General features: G+C 45.4%; 1 protein-coding gene across 1 annotated transcript in view; it reads right to left on the minus strand.

The window, feature by feature from the left end:
• cacna1hb (calcium channel, voltage-dependent, T type, alpha 1H subunit b) overlaps nucleotides 1-19,878 on the minus strand; it is a 200,210-nt gene that overhangs the window by 143,613 nt on the left and 36,719 nt on the right. The window contains 2 exon segments of the mRNA XM_052515078.1: nucleotides 17,222-17,308; nucleotides 17,524-17,562. Coding sequence (XP_052371038.1) covers nucleotides 17,222-17,308; nucleotides 17,524-17,562 — 126 coding nt within the window.

Genomic DNA, 19,878 nt, shown 5'->3' on the forward strand with positions numbered 1-19,878 from the left:
CAACATGAGTTTGGTGGGGAGGTACCTAATCAACATGAGTTTGGTGGGGAGGTACCTAATCAACATGAGTTTGGTGGGGAGGTACCTAATCAACATGAGTTTGGTGGGGAGGTACCTAATCAACATGAGTTTGGTGGGAGGTACCTAATCAACATGAGTTTGGTGGGGAGGTACCTAATCAACATGAGTTTGGTGGGGAGGTACCTAATCAACATGAGTTTGGTGGGGAGGTACCTAATCAACATGAGTTTGGTGGGTACCTAATCAACATGAGTTTGGTGGGGTACCTAATCAACATGAGTTTGGTGGGGAGGTACCTAATCAACATGAGTTTGGTGGGGAGGTACCTAATCAACATGAGTTTGGGGAGGTACCTAATCAACATGAGTTTGGTGGGGAGGTACCTAATCAACATGAGTTTGGTGGGAGGTACCTAATCAACATGAGTTTGGTGGGGAGGTACCTAATCAACATGAGTTTGGTGAGTACCTAATCAACATGAGTTTGGGGGAGGTACCTAATCAACATGAGTTTGGTGGGGAGGTACCTAATCAACATGAGTTTGGTGGGGAGGTACCTAATCAACATGAGTTTGGTGGGGAGGTACCTAATCAACATGAGTTTGGTGGGGAGGTACCTAATCAACATGAGTTTGGTGGGGAGGTACCTAATCAACATGAGTTTGGTGGGGAGGTACCTAATCAACATGAGTTTGGTGGGGAGGTACCTAATCAACATGAGTTTGGTGGGGAGGTACCTAATCAACATGAGTTTGGTGGGGAGGTACCTAATCAACATGAGTTTGGTGGGGAGGTACCTAATCAACATGAGTTTGGTGGGGAGGTACCTAATCAACATGAGTTTGGTGGGGAGGTACCTAATCAACATGAGTTTGGTGGGGAGGTACCTAATCAACATGAGTTTGGAGTACCTAATCAACATGAGTGGGGAGGTACCTAATCAACATGAGTTTGGTACCTAATCAACATGAGTTTGGTGGGAGGTACCTAATCAACATGAGTTTGGTGGGGAGGTACCTAATCAACATGAGTTTGGTGGGGAGGTACCTAATCAACATGAGTTTGGTGGGGAGGTACCTAATCAACATGAGTTTGGTGGGGAGGTACCTAATCAACATGAGTTTGGTGGGGAGGTACCTAATCAACATGAGTTTGGTGGGGAGGTACCTAATCAACATGAGTTTGGTGGGGAGGTACCTAATCAACATGAGTTTGGTGGGGAGGTACCTAATCAACATGAGTTTGGTGGGGAGGTACCTAATCAACATGATCAACCTAATGATGAGTTTGGTGGGGAGGTACCTAATCAACATGAGTTTGGGGGAGGTACCTAATCAACATGAGTTTGGTGGGGAGGTACCTAATCAACATGAGTTTGGTGGGGAGGTACCTAATCAACATGAGTTTGGTGGGGAGGTACCTAATCAACATGAGTTTGGTGGGGAGGTACCTAATCAACATGAGTTTGGTGGGGAGGTACCTAATCAACATGAGTTTGGTGGGGAGGTACCTAATCAAATACCTAATCAACATGAGTTTGGTGGGGAGGTACCTAATCAACATGAGTTTGGTGGGGAGGTACCTAATCAACATGAGTTTGGTGGGGAGGTACCTAATCAACATGAGTTTGGTGGGGAGGTACCTAATCAACATGAGTTTGGTGGGGGAGGTACCTAATCAACATGAGTTTGGTGGGGAGGTACCTAATCAACATGAGTTTGGTGGGAGGTACCTAATCAACATGAGTTTGGTGGGGAGGTACCTAATCAACATGAGTTTGGTGGGGAGGTACCTAATCAACATGAGTTTGGTGGGGAGGTACCTAATCAACATGAGTTTGGTGGGGAGGTACCTAATCAACATGAGTTTGGTGGGGAGGTACCTAATCAACATGAGTTTGGTGGGGAGGTACCTAATCAACATGAGTTTGGTGGGGAGTACCTAATCAACATGAGTTTGGTGGGGAGGTACCTAATCAACATGAGTTTGGTGGGGAGGTACCTAATCAACATGAGTTTGGTGGGGAGGTACCTAATCAACATGAGTTTGGTGGGGAGGTACCTAATCAACATGAGTTTGGTGGGGAGGTACCTAATCAACATGAGTTTGGTGGGTACCTAATCAACATGAGTGGGGAGGTACCTAATCAACATGAGTTTGGTGGGGAGGTACCTAATCAACATGAGTTTGGTGGGGAGGTACCTAATCAACATGAGTTTGGTGGGGAGGTACCTAATCAACATGAGTTTGGTGGGAGGTACCTAATCAACATGAGTTTGGGGGAGGTACCTAATCAACATGAGTTTGGTGGGAGGTAATCAACATGAGTTTGGTGGGGAGGTACCTAATCAACATGAGTTTGGTGGGAGGTACCTAATCAACATGAGTTTGGTGGGGAGGTACCTAATCAACATGAGTTTGGTGGGGAGGTACCTAATCAACATGAGTTTGGTGGGGAGTACCTAATCAACATGAGTTTGGTGGGGAGGTACCTAATCAACATGAGTTTGGTGGGGAGGTACCTAATCAACATGAGTTTGGTGGGGAGGTACCTAATCAACATGAGTTTGGTGGGGAGGTACCTAATCAACATGAGTTTGGTGGGGGTACCTAATCAACATGAGTTTGGTGGGGAGGTACCTAATCAACATGAGTTTGGTGGGGAGGTACCTAATCAACATGACATGGGGAGTACCTAATCAACATGAGTTTGGTGGGGATGAGTACCTAATCAACATGAGTTTGGTGGGGAGGTACCTAATCAACATGAGTTTGGTGGGGAGGTACCATGAGTTTAATCAACATGAGTTTGGTGGGGAGGTACCTAATCAACATGAGTTTGGTGGGGAGGTACCTAATCAACATGAGTTTGGTGGGGAGGTACCTAATCAACATGAGTTTGGTGGGGAGGTACCTAATCAACATGAGTTTGGTGGGGAGGTACCTAATCAACATGAGTTTGGTGGGGAGGTACCTAATCAACATGAGTTTGGTGGGGAGGTACCTAATCAACATGAGTTTGGTGGGGAGGTACCTAATCAACATGAGTTTGGTGGGGAGGTACCTAATCAACATGAGTTTGGTGGGGAGGTACCTAATCAACATGAGTTTGGTGGGGAGGTACCTAATCAACATGAGTTTGGTGGGGAGGTACCTAATCAACATGAGTTTGGTGGGGAGGTACCTAATCAACATGAGTTTGGTGGGGAGGTACCTAATCAACATGAGTTTGGTGGGAGGTACCTAATCAACATGAGTTTGGTGGGGAGGTAATCCTAATCTAAACATGAGTTTGGTGGGGAGGTACCTAATCAACATGAGTTTGGTGGGGAGGTACCTAATCAACATGAGTTTGGTGGGGAGGTACCTAATCAACATGAGTTTGGTGGGGAGGTACCTAATCAACATGAGTTTGGTGGAGGCACTAATCAACATGAGTTTGGTGGGGAGGTACCTAATCAACATGAGTTTGGTGGGGAGGTACCTAATCAACATGAGTTTGGTGGGGAGGTACCTAATCAACATGAGTTTGGTGGGGACCTAATCATGACATGAGTTTGAGTTGGGGGGGTACCTAATCAACATGAGTTTGGTGGGGAGGTACCTAATCAACATGAGTTTGGTGGGGAGGTACCTAATCAACATGAGTTTGGTGGGGAGGGAGTTTGGTACCTAATCAACATGAGTTTGGTGGGGAGGTACCTAATCAACATGAGTTTGGTGGGGAGGTACCTAATCAACATGAGTTTGGTGGGGAGGTACCTAATCAACATGAGTTTGGTGGGAGGTACCTAATCAACATGAGTTTGGTGGGGAGGTACCTAATCAACATGAGTTTTGGGGGAGGTACCTAATCAACATGAGTTTGGTGGGGAGGTACCTAATCAACATGAGTTTGGTGGGGAGGTACCTAATCAACATGAGTTTGGTGGGAGGTACCTAATCAACATGAGTTGGTGTACCTAATCAACATGAGTTTGGTGGGGAGGTACCTAATCAACATGAGTTTGGTGGGGAGGTACCTAATCAACATGAGTTTGGTGGGGAGGTACCTAATCAACATGAGTTTGGTGGGGAGGTACCTAATCAACATGAGTTTGGTGGGGAGGTACCTAATCAACATGAGTTTGGTGGGGAGGTACCTAATCAACATGAGTTTGGTGGGGAGGTACCTAATCAACATGAGTTTGGTGGGGAGGTACCTAATCAACATGAGTTTGGTGGGGAGGTACCTAATCAACATGAGTTTGGTGGGGAGGTACCTAATCAACATGAGTTTGGTGGGAGGTACCTAATCAACATGAGTTTGGTGGGGAGGTACCTAATCAACATGAGTTTGGTGGGGAGGTACCTAATCAACATGAGTTTGGTGGGGAGGTACCTAATCAACATGAGTTTGGTGGGGAGGTACCTAATCAACATGAGTTTGGTGGGGAGGTACCTAATCAACATGAGTTTGGTGGGGAGGTACCTAATCAACATGAGTTTGGTGGGGAGGTACCTAATCAACATGAGTTTGGTGGGGAGGTACCTAATCAACATGAGTTTGGTGGGGAGGTACCCTAATACCTAATCAACATGAGTTTGGTGGGGAGGTATCCTGAGTTTGGTGGGGATCAACATGAGTTTGGTGGGGAGGTACCTAATCAACATGAGTTTGGTGGGGAGGTACCTAATCAACATGAGTTTGGTGGGGAGGTACCTAATCAACATGAGTTTGGTGGGGAGGTACCTAATCAACATGAGTTTGGTGGGGAGGTACCTAATCAACATGAGTTTGGTACCTAATCAACATGAGTTTGGTGGGGAGGTACCTAATCAACATGAGTTTGGTGGGGAGGTACCTAATCAACATGAGTTTGGTGGGGAGGTACCTAATCAACATGAGTTTGGTGGGGAGGTACCTAATCAACATGAGTTTGGTGGGGAGGTACCTAATCAACATGAGTTTGGTGGGGAGGTACCTAATCAACATGAGTTTGGTGGGGAGGTACCTAATCAACATGAGTTTGGTGGGGAGGTACCTAATCAACATGAGTTTGGTGGGGAGGTACCTAATCAACATGAGTTTGGTGGGAGGTACCTAATCAACATGAGTTTGGTGGGGAGGTACCTAATCAACATGAGTTTGGTGGTGGGAGGTACCTAATCAACATGAGTTTGGTGGGGAGGTACCTAATCAACATGAGTTTGGTGGGGGGAGGTACCTAATCAACATGAGTTTGGTGGGGAGGTACCTAATCAACATGAGTTTGGTGGGGAGGTACCTAATCAACATGAGTTTGGTGGGGAGGTACCTAATCAACATGAGTTTGGTGGGAGGTACCTAATCAACATGAGTTTGGTGGGGAGGTACCTAATCAACATGAGTTTGGTGGGGAGGTACCTAATCAACATGAGTTTGGTGGGAGTACCTAATCAACATGAGTTTGGTGGGGAGGTACCTAATCAACATGAGTTTGGTGGGGAGGTACCTAATCAACATGAGTTTGGTGGGGAGGTACCTAATCAACATGAGTTTTGGGGAGGTACCTAATCAACATGAGTTTGGTGGGGAGGTACCTAATCAACATGAGTTTGGTGGGGAGGTACCTAATCAACATGAGGTACCTAATCAACATGAGTTGGGGACGTACCTAATCAACATGAGTTTGGTGGGGAGGTACCTAATCAACATGAGTTTGGTGGGGAGGTACCTAATCAACATGAGTTTGGTGGGGGGTACCTAATCAACATGAGTTTGGTGGGGACCTAATCAACATGAGTTTGGTGGGGAGGTACCTAATCAACATGAGTTTTGTACCTAATCAACATGAGTTTGGGAGGTACCTAATCAACATGAGTTTGGTGGGGAGGTACCTAATCAACATGAGTTTGGTGGGGACGTACCTAATCAACATGAGTTTGGTGGGGAGGTACCTAATCAACATGAGTTTGGTGGGGAGGTACCTAATCAACATGAGTTTGGTGGGGAGGTACCTAATCAACATGAGTTTGGTGGGGAGGTACCTAATCAACATGAGTTTGGTGGGGAGGTACCTAATCAACATGAGTTGGGGTGGTACCTAATCAACATGAGTTTGGTGGGGAGGTACCTAATCAACATGAGTTTGGTGGGGAGGTACCTAATCAACATGAGTTTGGTGGGGAGGTACCTAATCAACATGAGTTTGGTGGGGAGGTACCTAATCAACATGAGTTTGGTGGGGAGGTACCTAATCAACATGAGTTTGGTGGGGAGGTACCTAATCAACATGAGTTTGGTGGGGAGGTACCTAATCAACATGAGTTTGGTGGGGAGGTACCTAATCAACATGAGTTTGGTGGGGAGGTACCTAATCAACATGAGTTTGGTGGGGAGGTACCTAATCAACATGAGTTTGGTGGGGAGGTACCTAATCAACATGATCTAATCAACATGAGTTTGGTGAGTTTGGGAGGTACCTAATCAACATGAGTTTTGGTACCTAATCAACATGAGTTTGGTGGGGAGGTACCTAATCAACATGAGTTTGGTGGGGAGGTACCTAATCAACATGAGTTTGGTGGGGAGGTACCTAATCAACATGAGTTTGGTGGGGAGGTACCTAATCAACATGAGTTTGGTGGGGAGGTACCTAATCAACATGAGTTTGGTGGGGAGTACCTAATCAACATGAGTTTGGGGAGGTACCTAATCAACATGAGTTTGGTGGGAGGTACCTAATCAACATGAGTTTGGTGGGGGGAGGTACCTAATCAACATGAGTTTGGTGGGGAGTACCTAATCAACATGAGTTTGGTGGGGAGGTACCTAATCAACATGAGTTTGGTGGGGGGTACCTAATCAACATGAGTTTGGTGGGGAGGTACCTAATCAACATGAGTTTGGTGGGGAGGTACCTAATCAACATCATGAGTTTGGTGGGGAGGTACCTAATCAACATGAGTTTGGGGGTACCTAATGGGGAGGTACCTAATCAACATGAGTTTGGTGGGGAGGTACCTAATCAACATGAGTTTGGTGGGGAGGTACCTAATCAACATGAGTTTGAGTTTGGGGAGGTACCTAATCAACATGAGTTTGGTGGGGAGGTACCTAATCAACATGAGTTTGGTGGGGAGGTACCTAATCAACATGAGTTTGGTGGGGAGGTACCTAATCAACATGAGTTTGGTGGGGAGGTACCTAATCAACATGAGTTTGGTGGGGAGGTACCTAATCAACATGAGTTTGGTGGGGAGTAATTGAGTTTGGGGAGGTACCTAATCAACATGAGTTTGGTGGGGAGGTACCTAATCAACATGAGTTTGGTGGGGGGGTACCTAATCAACATGAGTTTGGTGGGAGGTACCTAATCAACATGAGTTTGGTGGGGAGGTCAACATGACCTAATCAACATGAGTTTGGTGGGGAGGTACCTAATCAACATGAGTTTGGTACCTAATCAACATGAGGGTGGGGAGGTACCTAATCAACATGAGTTTGGTGGGGAGGTACCTAATCAACATGAGTTTGGTGGGGAGGTACCTAATCAACATGAGTTTGGTGGGGAGGTAATCAACATGAGTTTGGTGGGGAGGTACCTAATCAACATGAGTTTGGTGGGGAGGTACCTAATCAACATGAGTTTGGTGGGGAGGTACCTAATCAACATGAGTTTGGTGGGGAGGTACCTAATCAACATGAGTTTGGTGGGAGGTACCTAATCAACATGAGTTTGGTGGGGAGGTACCTAATCAACATGAGTTTGGTGGGGAGGTACCTAATCAACATGAGTTTGGTGGGGAGGTACCTAATCAACATGAGTTTGGTGGGGAGGTACCTAATCAACATGAGTTTGGTGGGGAGGTACCTAATCAACATGAGTTTGGTGGGGAGGTACCTAATCAACATGAGTTTGGTGGGGAGGTACCTAATCAACATGAGTTTGGTGGGGAGGTACCTAATCAACATGAGTTTGGTGGGGAGGTACCTAATCAACATGAGTTTGGTGGGGAGGTACCTAATCAACATGAGTTTGGTGGGGAGGGGAGTTTGGTGGGGAGGTACCTAATCAACATGAGTTTGGTGGGGAGGTACCTAATCAACATGAGTTTGGTGGGGAGGTACCTAATCAACATGAGTTTGGTGGGGAGGTACCTAATCAACATGAGTTTGGTGGGGAGGTACCTAATCAACATGAGTTTGGTGGGGAGGTACCTAATCAACATGAGTTTGGTGGGGAGGTACCTAATCAACATGAGTTTGGTGGGGAGGTACCTAATCAACATGAGTTTGGTGGGGAGGTACCTAATCAACATGAGTTTGGTGGGGAGGTACCTAATCAACATGAGTTTGGTGGGAGGTACCTAATCAACATGAGTTTGGTGGGGAGGTACCTAATCAACATGAGTTTGGTGGGGAGGTACCTAATCAACATGAGTTTGGTGGGGAGGTACCTAATCAACATGAGTTTGGTGGGGAGGTACCTAATCAACATGAGTTTGGTGGGGAGGTACCTAATCAACATGAGTTTGGTGGGGAGGTACCTAATCAACATGAGTTTGGTGGGGAGGTACCTAATCAACATGAGTTTGGTGGGGAGGTACCTAATCAACATGAGTTTGGTGGGGAGGTACCTAATCAACATGAGTTTGGTGGGGAGGTACCTAATCAACATGAGTTTGGTGATGAGTTTGGTGGGGAGGTACCTAATCAACATGAGTTTGGTGGGGAGGTACCTAATCAACATGAGTTTGGTGGGGAGGTACCTAATCAACATGAGTTTGGTGGGGAGGTACCTAATCAACATGAGTTTGGTGGGGAGGTACCTAATCAACATGAGTTTGGTGGGGAGGTACCTAATCAACATGAGTTTACCTAATCAACATGAGTTTGGTGGGGAGGTACCTAATCAACATGAGTTTGGTGGGAGGTACCTAATCAACATGAGTTTTGTACCTAATCAACATGAGTTTGGTGGGGAGGTACCTAATCAACATGAGTTTGGTGGGGAGGTACCTAATCAACATGAGTTTGGTGGGGAGGTACCTAATCAACATGAGTTTGGTGGGGAGGTACCTAATCAACATGAGTTTGGTGGGGAGGTACCTAATCAACATGAGTTTGGTGGGGAGGTACCTAATCAACATGAGTTTGGTGGGAGGTACCTAATCAACATGAGTTTGGTGGGGAGTACCTAATCAACATGAGTTTGGGGAGGTACCTAATCAACATGAGTTTGGTGAGGTACCTAATCAACATGAGTTTGGTGGGGTACCTAATCAACATGAGTTTGGTGGGGGTACCTAATCAACATGAGTTTGGTGGGAGGTACCTAATCAACATGAGTTTGGTGGGGAGGTACCTAATCAACATGAGTTTGGTGGGGAGGTACCTAATCAACATGAGTTTGGTGGGGAGGTACCTAATCAACATGAGTTTGGTGGGGAGGTACCTAATCAACATGAGTTTGGGGAGGTACCTAATCAACATGAGGGAGGTACCTAATCAACATGAGTTTGGTGGGGAGGTACCTAATCAACATGAGTTTGGTGGGGAGGTACCTAATCAACATGAGTTTGGTGGGGAGGTACCTAATCAACATGAGTTTGGTGGGGAGGTACCTAATCAACATGAGTTTGGTGGGGAGGTACCTATAATCAACATGAGTTTGGTGGGGAGGTACCTAATCAACATGAGTTTGGTGGGGAGGTACCTAATACATGAGTTTGGTGGGGAGGTACCTAATCAACATGAGTTTGGTGGGGAGGTACCTAATCAACATGAGTTTGGTGGAGGTACCTAATCAACATGAGTTTGGTACCTAATCAACATGAGTTTGGTGGGGAGGTACCTAATCAACATGAGTTTGGGGGTACCTAATCAACATGAGTTTGGTGGGGAGGTACCTAATCAACATGAGTTTGGTGGGGAGGTACCTAATCAACATGAGTTTGGTGGGGAGGTACCTAATCAACATGAGTTTGGTGGGGAGGTACCTAATCAACATGAGTTTGGTGGGGAGGTACCTAATCAACATGAGTTTGGTGGGGAGGTACCTAATCAACATGAGTTTGGGGAGGTACCTAATCAACATGAGTTTGGTGGGGAGGTACCTAATCAACATGAGTTTGGTGGGGAGGTACCTAATCAACATGAGTTTGGGGGTACCTAATCAACATGAGGTACCTAATCAACATGAGTACCTAATCAACATGAGTTTGGTGGGGAGGTACCTAATCAACATGAGTTTGGTGGGGAGGTACCTAATCAACATGAGTTTGGTGGGGAGGTACCTAATCAACATGAGTTTGGTGGGGAGGTACCTAATCAACATGAGTTTGGTGGGGAGGTAACCTAATCAACATGAGTTTGGTGGAGAGGTACCTAATCAACATGAGTTTGGTGGGGAGGTACCTAATCAACATGAGTTTGGTGGGGAGGTACCTAATCAACATGAGTTTGGTGGGGAGGTACCTAATCAACATGAGTTTGGTGGGGAGGTAACTAATCAACATGAGTTTGGTGGGGAGGTACCTAATCAACATGGGGAGGTACCTAATCAACATGAGTTTGGTGGGAGGTACCTAATCAACATGAGTTTGGTGGGGAGGTACCTAATCAACATGAGTTTGGTGGGGAGGTACCTAATCAACATGAGTTTGGTGGGGAGGTACCTAATCAACATGAGTTTGGTGGGGACCTAATCAACATGAGTTTGGTGGGGAGGTACCTAATCAACATGAGTTTGGTGTACCTAATCAACATGAGTTTTGGGGAGGTACCTAATCAACATGAGTTTGGTGTGGACCTACCTAATCAACATGAGTTTGGTGTAGAGGTACCTAATCAACATGAGTTTGGTGGGGACCTAATCAACATGAGTTTGGTGTAGACCTACCTAATCAACATGAGTTTGGTGGGGAGGTACCTAATCAACATGAGTTTGGTGGGGAGGTACCTAATCAACATGAGTTTGGTGGGGAGGTACCTAATCAACATGAGTTTGGTGGGGAGGTACCTAATCAACATGAGTTTGGTGGGGAGGTACCTAATCAACATGAGTTTGGTGGGGAGGTACCTAATCAACATGAGTTTGGTGGGGAGGTACCTAATCAACATGAGTTTGGTGGGGAGGTACCTAATCAACATGAGTTTGGTGGGGAGGTACCTAATCAACATGAGTTTGGTGGGGAGGTACCTAATCAACATGAGTTTGGTGGGGAGGTACCTAATCAACATGAGTTTGGTGGGGAGGTACCTAATCAACATGAGTTTGGTGGGAGGTACCTAATCAACATGAGTTTGGTGGGGAGGTACCTAATCAACATGAGTTTGGTGGGGAGGTACCTAATCAACATGAGTTTGGTGGGGAGGTACCTAATCAACATGAGTTTGGTGGGGAGGTACCTAATCAACATGAGTTTGGTGGGAGGTACCTAATCAACATGAGTTTGGTGGGGAGGTACCTAATCAACATGAGTTTGGTGGGGAGGTACCTAATCAACATGAGTTTGGTGGGGAGGTACCTAATCAACATGAGTTTGGTGGGGAGGTACCTAATCAACATGAGTTTGGTGAGTACCTAATCAACATGAGTTTGGGGGAGGTACCTAATCAACATGAGTTTGGTGGGAGGTACCTAATCAACATGAGTTTGGTGGGGAGGTACCTAATCAACATGAGTTTGGTGGGGAGGTACCTAATCAACATGAGTTTGGTGGGGAGGTACCTAATCAACATGAGTTTGGTGGGGAGGTACCTAATCAACATGAGTTTGGTGGGGAGGTACCTAATCAACATGAGTTTGGTGGGGAGGTACCTAATCAACATGAGTTTGGGGACGTACCTAATCAACATGAGTTTGGTGGGGAGGTACCTAATCAACATGAGTTTGGTGGGGAGGTACCTAATCAACATGAGTTTGAGTTTGGGGAGGTACCTAATCAACATGAGTTTGGTGGGGAGGTACCTAATCAACATGAGTTTGGTGGGGAGGTACCTAATCAACATGAGTTTGGTGGGGAGGTACCTAATCAACATGAGTTTGGTGGGGAGGTACCTAATCAACATGAGTTTGGTGGGGAGGTACCTAATCAACATGAGTTTGGTGGGGAGGTACCTAATCAACATGAGTTTGGTGGGAGGTACCTAATCAACATGAGTTTGGTGGGGAGGTACCTAATCAACATGAGTTTGGTGGGGAGGTACCTAATCAACATGAGTTTGGTGGGGAGGTACCTAATCAACATGAGTTTGGTGGGGAGGTACCTAATCAACATGAGTTTGGTGGGGAGGTACCTAATCAACATGAGTTTGGTGGGGAGGTACCTAATCAACATGAGTTTGGTGGGGAGGTACCTAATCAACATGAGTTTGGTGGGGAGGTACCTAATCAACATGAGTTTGGTGGGGAGGTACCTAATCAACATGAGTTTGGTGGGGAGGTACCTAATCAACATGAGTTTGGTGGGGAGGTACCTAATCAACATGAGTTTGGTGGGGAGGTACCTAATCAACATGAGTTTGGTGGGGAGGTACCTAATCAACATGAGTTTGGTGGGGAGGTACCTAATCAACATGAGTTTGGTGGGGAGGTACCTAATCAACATGAGTTTGGTGGGGAGGTACCTAATCAACATGAGTTTGGTGGGGAGGTACCTAATCAACATGAGTTTGGTGGGGAGGTACCTAATCAACATGAGTTTGGTGGGGAGGTACCTAATCAACATGAGTTTGGTGGGGGAGGTACCTAATCAACATGAGTTTGGTGGGGAGGTACCTAATCAACATGAGTTTGGTGGGGAGGTACCTAATCAACATGAGTTTGGTGGGGAGGTACCTAATCAACATGAGTTTGGTGGGGAGGTACCTAATCAACATGAGTTTGGTGGGGAGGTACCTAATCAACATGAGTTTGGTGGGGAGGTACCTAATCAACATGAGTTTGGTGGGGAGGTACCTAATCAACATGAGTTTGGTGGGGAGGTACCTAATCAACATGAGTTTGGTGGGGAGGTACCTAATCAACATGAGTTTGGTGGGGAGGTACCTAATCAACATGAGTTTGGTGGGGAGGTACCTAATCAACATGAGTTTGGTGGGGAGGTACCTAATCAACATGAGTTTGGTGGGGAGGTACCTAATCAACATGAGTTTGGTGGGGAGGTACCTAATCAACATGAGTTTGGTGGGGAGGTACCTAATCAACATGAGTTTGGTGGGGAGGTACCTAATCAACATGAGTTTGGTGGGGAGGTACCTAATCAACATGAGTTTGGTGGGGAGGTACCTAATCAACATGAGTTTGGTGGGGAGGTACCTAATCAACATGAGTTTGGTGGGGAGGTACCTAATCAACATGAGTTTGGTGGGGAGGTACCTAATCAACATGAGTTTGGTGGGGAGGTACCTAATCAACATGAGTTTGGTGGGGAGGTACCTAATCAACATGAGTTTGGTGGGGAGGTACCTAATCAACATGAGTTTGGTGGGGAGGTACCTAATCAACATGAGTTTGGTGGGGAGGTACCTAATCAACATGAGTTTGGTGGGGAGGTACCTAATCAACATGAGTTTGAGTTTGGGGAGGTACCTAATCAACATGAGTTTGGTGGGGAGGGACCTAATCAACATGAGTTTGGTGGGGAGGTACCTAATCAACATGAGTTTGGTGGGAGGTACCTAATCAACATGAGTTTGGTGGGGAGGTACCTAATCAACATGAGTTTGGTGGGGAGGTACCTAATCAACATGAGTTTGGTGGGGAGGGAGTTTGGTGGGGTACCTAATCAACATGAGTTTGGTGGGGAGGTACCTAATCAACATGAGTTTGGTGGGGAGGTACCTAATCAACATGATGGGGGAGTTTGAGTTTGGGGAGGTACCTAATCAACATGAGTTTGGTGGGGAGGTACCTAATCAACATGAGTTTGGTGGGGAGGTACCTAATCAACATGAGTTTGGTGGGGAGGTACCTAATCAACATGAGTTTGGTGGGGAGGTACCTAATCAACATGAGTTTGGTGGGGAGGTACCTAATCAACATGAGTTTGGTGGGGAGGTACCTAATCAACATGAGTTTGGTGGGGAGGTACCTAATCAACATGAGTTTGGTGGGGAGGTACCTAATCAACATGAGTTTGGTGGGGAGGTACCTAATCAACATGAGTTTGGTGGGGAGGTACCTAATCAACATGAGTTTGGTGGGGAGGTACCTAATCAACATGAGTTTGGTGGGGAGGTACCTAATCAACATGAGTTTGGTGGGGAGGTACCTAATCAACATGAGTTTGGTGGGGAGGTACCTAATCAACATGAGTACCTAATCAACATGAGTTTGGTGGGGAGGTACCTAATCAACATGAGTTTGGTGGGAGGTACCTAATCAACATGAGTTTGGTGGGGAGGTACCTAATCAACATGAGTTTGGTGGGGAGGTACCTAATCAACATGATGGGGAGTACCTAATCAACATGAGTTTGGTGGGGAGGTACCTAATCAACATGAGTTTGGTGGGGAGGTACCTAATCAACATGAGTTTGGTGGGGAGGTACCTAATCAACATGAGTTTGGTGGGGAGGTACCTAATCAACATGAGTTTGGTGGGGAGGTACCTAATCAACATGATGAGTAATTGAGTTTGGGGAGGTACCTAATCAACATGAGTTTGGTGGGGAGGTACCTAATCAACATGAGTTTGGTGGGGAGGTACCTAATCAACATGATGGGGAGTAATCAACATGAGTGTGGGAGGTACCTAATCAACATGAGTTTGGTGGGAGGTACCTAATCAACATGAGTTTGGTGGGGAGGTACCTAATCAACATGAGTTTGGTGGGGAGTACCTAATCAACATGAGTTTGGTGGGGAGGTACCTAATCAACATGAGTTTGAGTTTGGGGAGGTACCTAATCAACATGAGTTTGGTGTACCTAATCAACATGAGTTTGGTGGGGAGGTACCTAATCAACATGAGTTTGGTGGGGAGGTACCTAATCAACATGAGTTTGGTGGGGAGGTACCTAATCAACATGAGTTTGGTGGGGAGGTACCTAATCAACATGAGTTTGGTGGGGAGGTACCTAATCAACATGAGTTTGGTGGGGAGGTACCTAATCAACATGAGTTTGGTGGGGAGGTACCTAATCAACATGAGTTTGGTGGGGAGGTACCTAATCAACATGAGTTTGGTGGGGAGGTACCTAATCAACATGAGGGAGGTACCTAATCAACATGAGTTTGGTGGGGAGGTACCTAATCAACATGAGTTTGGTGGGGATACCTAATCAACATGATGGGGAGTACCTAATCAACATGAGGTGGGGAGGTACCTAATCAACATGAGTTTGGTGGGGAGGTACCTAATCAACATGAGTTTGGTGGGGAGGTACCTAATCAACATGAGTTTGGTGGGGAGGTACCTAATCAACATGAGTTTGGTGGGGAGGTAATCAACATGAGTTTGGTGGGGAGGTACCTAATCAACATGAGTTTGGTGGGGAGGTACCTAATCAACCTAATCAACATGAGTTTGGTGGGGAGGTACCTAATCAACATGATGAGTTTGGTGAGTTTGGGAGGTACCTAATCAACATGAGTTTTGGGGAGGTACCTAATCAACATGAGTTTGGTGGGGAGGTACCTAATCAACATGAGTTTGGTGGGGAGGTACCTAATCAACATGAGTTTGGTGGGAGGTACCTAATCAACATGAGTACCTAATCAACATGAGTTTGGTGGGGAGGTACCTAATCAACATGAGTTTGGTGGGGAGGTACCTAATCAACATGAGTTTGGTGGGGAGGTCAATCAACATGAGTTTGGTGGGGAGGTACCTAATCAACATGAGTTTAGTGGTCTAATCAATCATGAGTTTGTGGGGGAGGTACCTAATCAACAGTTGGTTTGTGGGGAGTTGAACCTAATCAACATGAGTTTGGTGGGAGGTACCTAATCAGTTGGTTTGTGGGGAGTTGAATCCATGAGTTTGTGGGGTGGTCTGATAATAATCTGAGTGGTTGGTTTGTCTGGAGTTGAATCTAGTTGTAGTGGTCTGATAATCTAGTTGGTTTGTCTGGAGTTGAATCCAGTTCTAGTGGTCTGATAATCTAGTTGGTTTGTCTGGAGTTGAATCAACTAGTTGTAGTGGTCTGATAATCTAGTTGGTTTGTCTGGAGTTGAATCCTGAGTTTAGTGGTCTGATAATCTAGTTGGTTTGTCTGGAGTTGAATCTAGTTGTAGTGGTGTAGTGGTCTGATAATCTAGTTGGTTTGTCTGGAGTTGAATCCTAATCAGTTGTAGTGGTATGATAATCTAGTTGGTTTGTCTGGAGTTGAATCCATAGTTGTAGTGGTCTGATAATCTAGTTGGTTTGTCTGGAGTTGAATCCTAGTTGTAGTGGTCTGATAATCTAGTTGGTTTGTCTGGAGTTGAATCCTGAGTTTGTAGTGGTCTGATAATGAGTTGTAGTGGTCTGATAATCTAGTTGGTTTGTCTGAGTTGAATCCTAATCAACATGAGTTTGTAGTGGTCTGATAATCTAGTTGGTTTGTCTGGAGTTGAATCCTAGTTGTAGTGGTCTGATAATCTGAGTTGTAGTGGTCTGATAATCTAGTTGTAGTGGTCTGATAATCTAGTTGTAGTGGTCTGATAATCTAGTTGTAGTGGTCTGATAATCTAGTTGTAGTGGTCTGATAATCTAGTTGAGGTGGTCTGATAATCTAGTTGTAGTGGTCTGATAATCTAGTTGTAGTGGTCTGATAATCTAGTTGTAGTGGTCTGATAATCTCGTTGTAGTGGTCTGATAATCTAGTTGTAGTGGTCTGATAATCTAGTTGTAGTGGTCTGATAAAGTCATGATAATCTAGTTGTAGTGGTCTGATAAAGTCATGATAATCTAGTTGTAGTGGTCTGATAATCTCGTTGTAGTGGTCTGATAATCTAGTTGTAGTGGTCTGATAATCTAGTTGTAGTGGTCTGATACTCTAGTTGTAGTGGTCTGATAATCTAGTTGTAGTGGTCTGATAAAGTCATGATAATCTAGTTGTAGTGGTCTGATAAAGTCATGATAATCTAGTTGTAGTGGTCTGATAATCTAGTTGTAGTGGTCTGATAATCTAGTTGTAGTGGTCTGATAATCTAGTTGTAGTGGTCTGATAATCTAGTTGTAGTGGTCTGATAATCTAGTTGTAGTGGTCTGATAATCTAGTTGTAGTGGTCTGATAAAGATACTCACGATGATGAGGAATATAAAGTAGATGAAGTTGTAGAAGGAGTGAGCATCCATTACATAGTACATGATGTCCACCCAGCCTTCCAGAGTTATCACTAGATGAGAGAGAGAGAGAGAGAGAGAGAGAGAGAGAGAGAGAGAGAGAGAGAGAGATCAACAGAGAGAGAGAGAGAGAGAGAGAGAGAGAGAGAGAGAGAGAGAGAGAGAGAGAGAGAGAGAGAGAGAGGAGAGAGAGAGAGAGAGAGAGAGAGAGAGAGAGAGAGAGAGATGCAGAGAGAGAGAGAGAGAGTGAGAGCAACCATTACATAGTACATGATGTCCACCCAGCCTTCCAGAGTTATCACCTAGAGAGAGAGAGAGAAGAGAGAGAGAGAGAGAGAGAGAGAGAGAGAGAGAGAGAGAGAGAGAGAGAGAGAGAGAGAGAGATAGAGAGGGAGAGAGAGATATTGTGAGAGAGGGGGGGCGAGAGATAGATAGAGAAATAAAGGGAGAGAAAACAACATCACACATAAATATTTATAAACCAGCGATCACCCAAAGATAGTTCACAATCACACATTGGTTGATGACGTAGTAGGTGCCTGGCTAACAGAACAGCAACGTCCCGATCTGACAGAGACAGTATTATGTATGTAGTTCAGACCAGCTGAAGGACATCGGATTATAGCATATACAAGAAAGGCATGGTACTAAACAGGCAGACAGCAGGCTGGAAAAACACACACAGACTAGTGTTTCTGAGTGTGTGTGTGTGTGTGTGTGTGTGTGTGTGTGTGTGTGTGTGTGTGTGTGTGTGTGTGTGTGTGTGTGTGTGTGTGTGTGTGTGTGTGTGTGTGTGTGTGTGTGTGTGTGTGTGTGTGTGTGTCCGGTCGTTTGTCAAGAGAGGAAATGCCAGAGACTCTCCAGAGATGAGATTCTTGCCAAGAATTATGGATGTTCTGTACACAACTTGGTTACAGATATCTCTCTATCTGGGATGTTTCTCTGGTTGGGCTGTGACAGATATCTCTCTATCTGGGATGTTTCTCTGGTTGGGAGACATGTGGTGATCTGTGACAGATATCTCTCTATCTGGGATGTTTCTCTGGTTGGGCTGTGACAGATATTTCTCTATCTGGGATGTTTCTCTGGTTGGGAGACATGTGGTGATCTGTGACAGATATCTCTCTATCTGGGATGTTTCTCTGGTTGGGAGACATGTGGTGATCTGTGACAGATGTTTCTCTATCTGGGATGTTTCTCTGGTTGGGCTGTGACAGATATCTCTCTATCTGGGATGTTTCTCTGGTTGGGCTGTGACAGATATCTCTCTATCTAGGATGTTTCTCTGGTTGGGAGACATGTGGTGATCTGTGACAGATATCTCTCTATCTGGGATGTTTCTCTGGTTGGGCTGTGACAGATATCTCTCTATCTAGGATGTTTCTCTGGTTGGGAGACATGTGGTGATCTGTGACAGATATCTCTCTGTCTGGGATGTTTCTCTGGTTGGGCTGTGACAGATATTTCTCTATCTGGGATGTTTCTCTGTTTGGGAGACATGTGGTGATCTGTGACAGATATCTCTCTATCTAGGATGTTTCTCTGTTTGGGAGACATGTGGTGATCTGTGACAGATATCTCTCTATCTGGGATGTTTCTCTGGTTGGGCTGTGACAGATATCTCTCTATCTGGGATGTTTCTCTGGTTGGGCTGTGACAGATATCTCTCTATCTGGGATGTTTCTCTGGTTGATCTGTGACAGATATCTCTCTATCTGGGATGTTTCTCTGTTTGGGAGACATGTGGTGATCTGTGACAGATATCTCTCTATCTAGGATGTTTCTCTGTTTGGGAGACATGTGGTGATCTGTGACAGATATCTCTCTATCTGGGACAGATATCTCTCTATCTGGGATGTTTCTCTGGTTGGGCTGTGACAGATATCTCTCTATCTGGGATGTTTCTCTGGTTGGGAGACATGTGGTGATCTGTGACAGATATCTCTCTATCTGGGATGTTTCTCTGGTTGGGCTATGACAGATATCTCTCTATCTGGGATGTTTCTCTGGTTGGGAGACATGTGGTGATCTGTGACAGATATCTCTATCTGGGATGTTTCTCTGGTTGGGAGACATGTGGTGATCTGTGACAGATATCTCTCTATCTGGGATGTTTCTCTGGTTGGGCTGTGACAGATATCTCTCTATCTAGGATGTTTCTCTGGTTGGGAGACATGTGGTGATCTGTGACAGATATCTCTCTATCTGGGATGTTTCTCTGGTTGGGCTGTGACAGATATCTCTCTATCTAGGATGTTTCTCTGGTTGGGAGACATGTGGTGATCTGTGACAGATATCTCTCTGTCTGGGATGTTTCTCTGGTTGGGCTGTGACAGATATTTCTCTATCTGGGATGTTTCTCTGGTTGGGAGACATGTGGTGATCTGTGACAGATATCTCTATCTAGGATGTTTCTCTGTTTGGGAGACATGTGGTGATCTGTGACAGATATCTCTCTATCTGGGATGTTTCTCTGGTTGGGCTGTGACAGATATCTCTCTATCTGGGATGTTTCTCTGGTTGGGCTGTGACAGATATCTCTCTATCTGGGATGTTTCTCTGGTTGATCTGTGACAGATATCTCTCTATCTGGGATGTTTCTCTGTTTGGGAGACATG

This window comes from Oncorhynchus keta, unplaced genomic scaffold (genome assembly GCF_023373465.1).
Source record: "Oncorhynchus keta strain PuntledgeMale-10-30-2019 unplaced genomic scaffold, Oket_V2 Un_scaffold_21284_pilon_pilon, whole genome shotgun sequence".
Taxonomy (NCBI): Eukaryota; Metazoa; Chordata; class Actinopteri; order Salmoniformes; family Salmonidae; genus Oncorhynchus; species Oncorhynchus keta.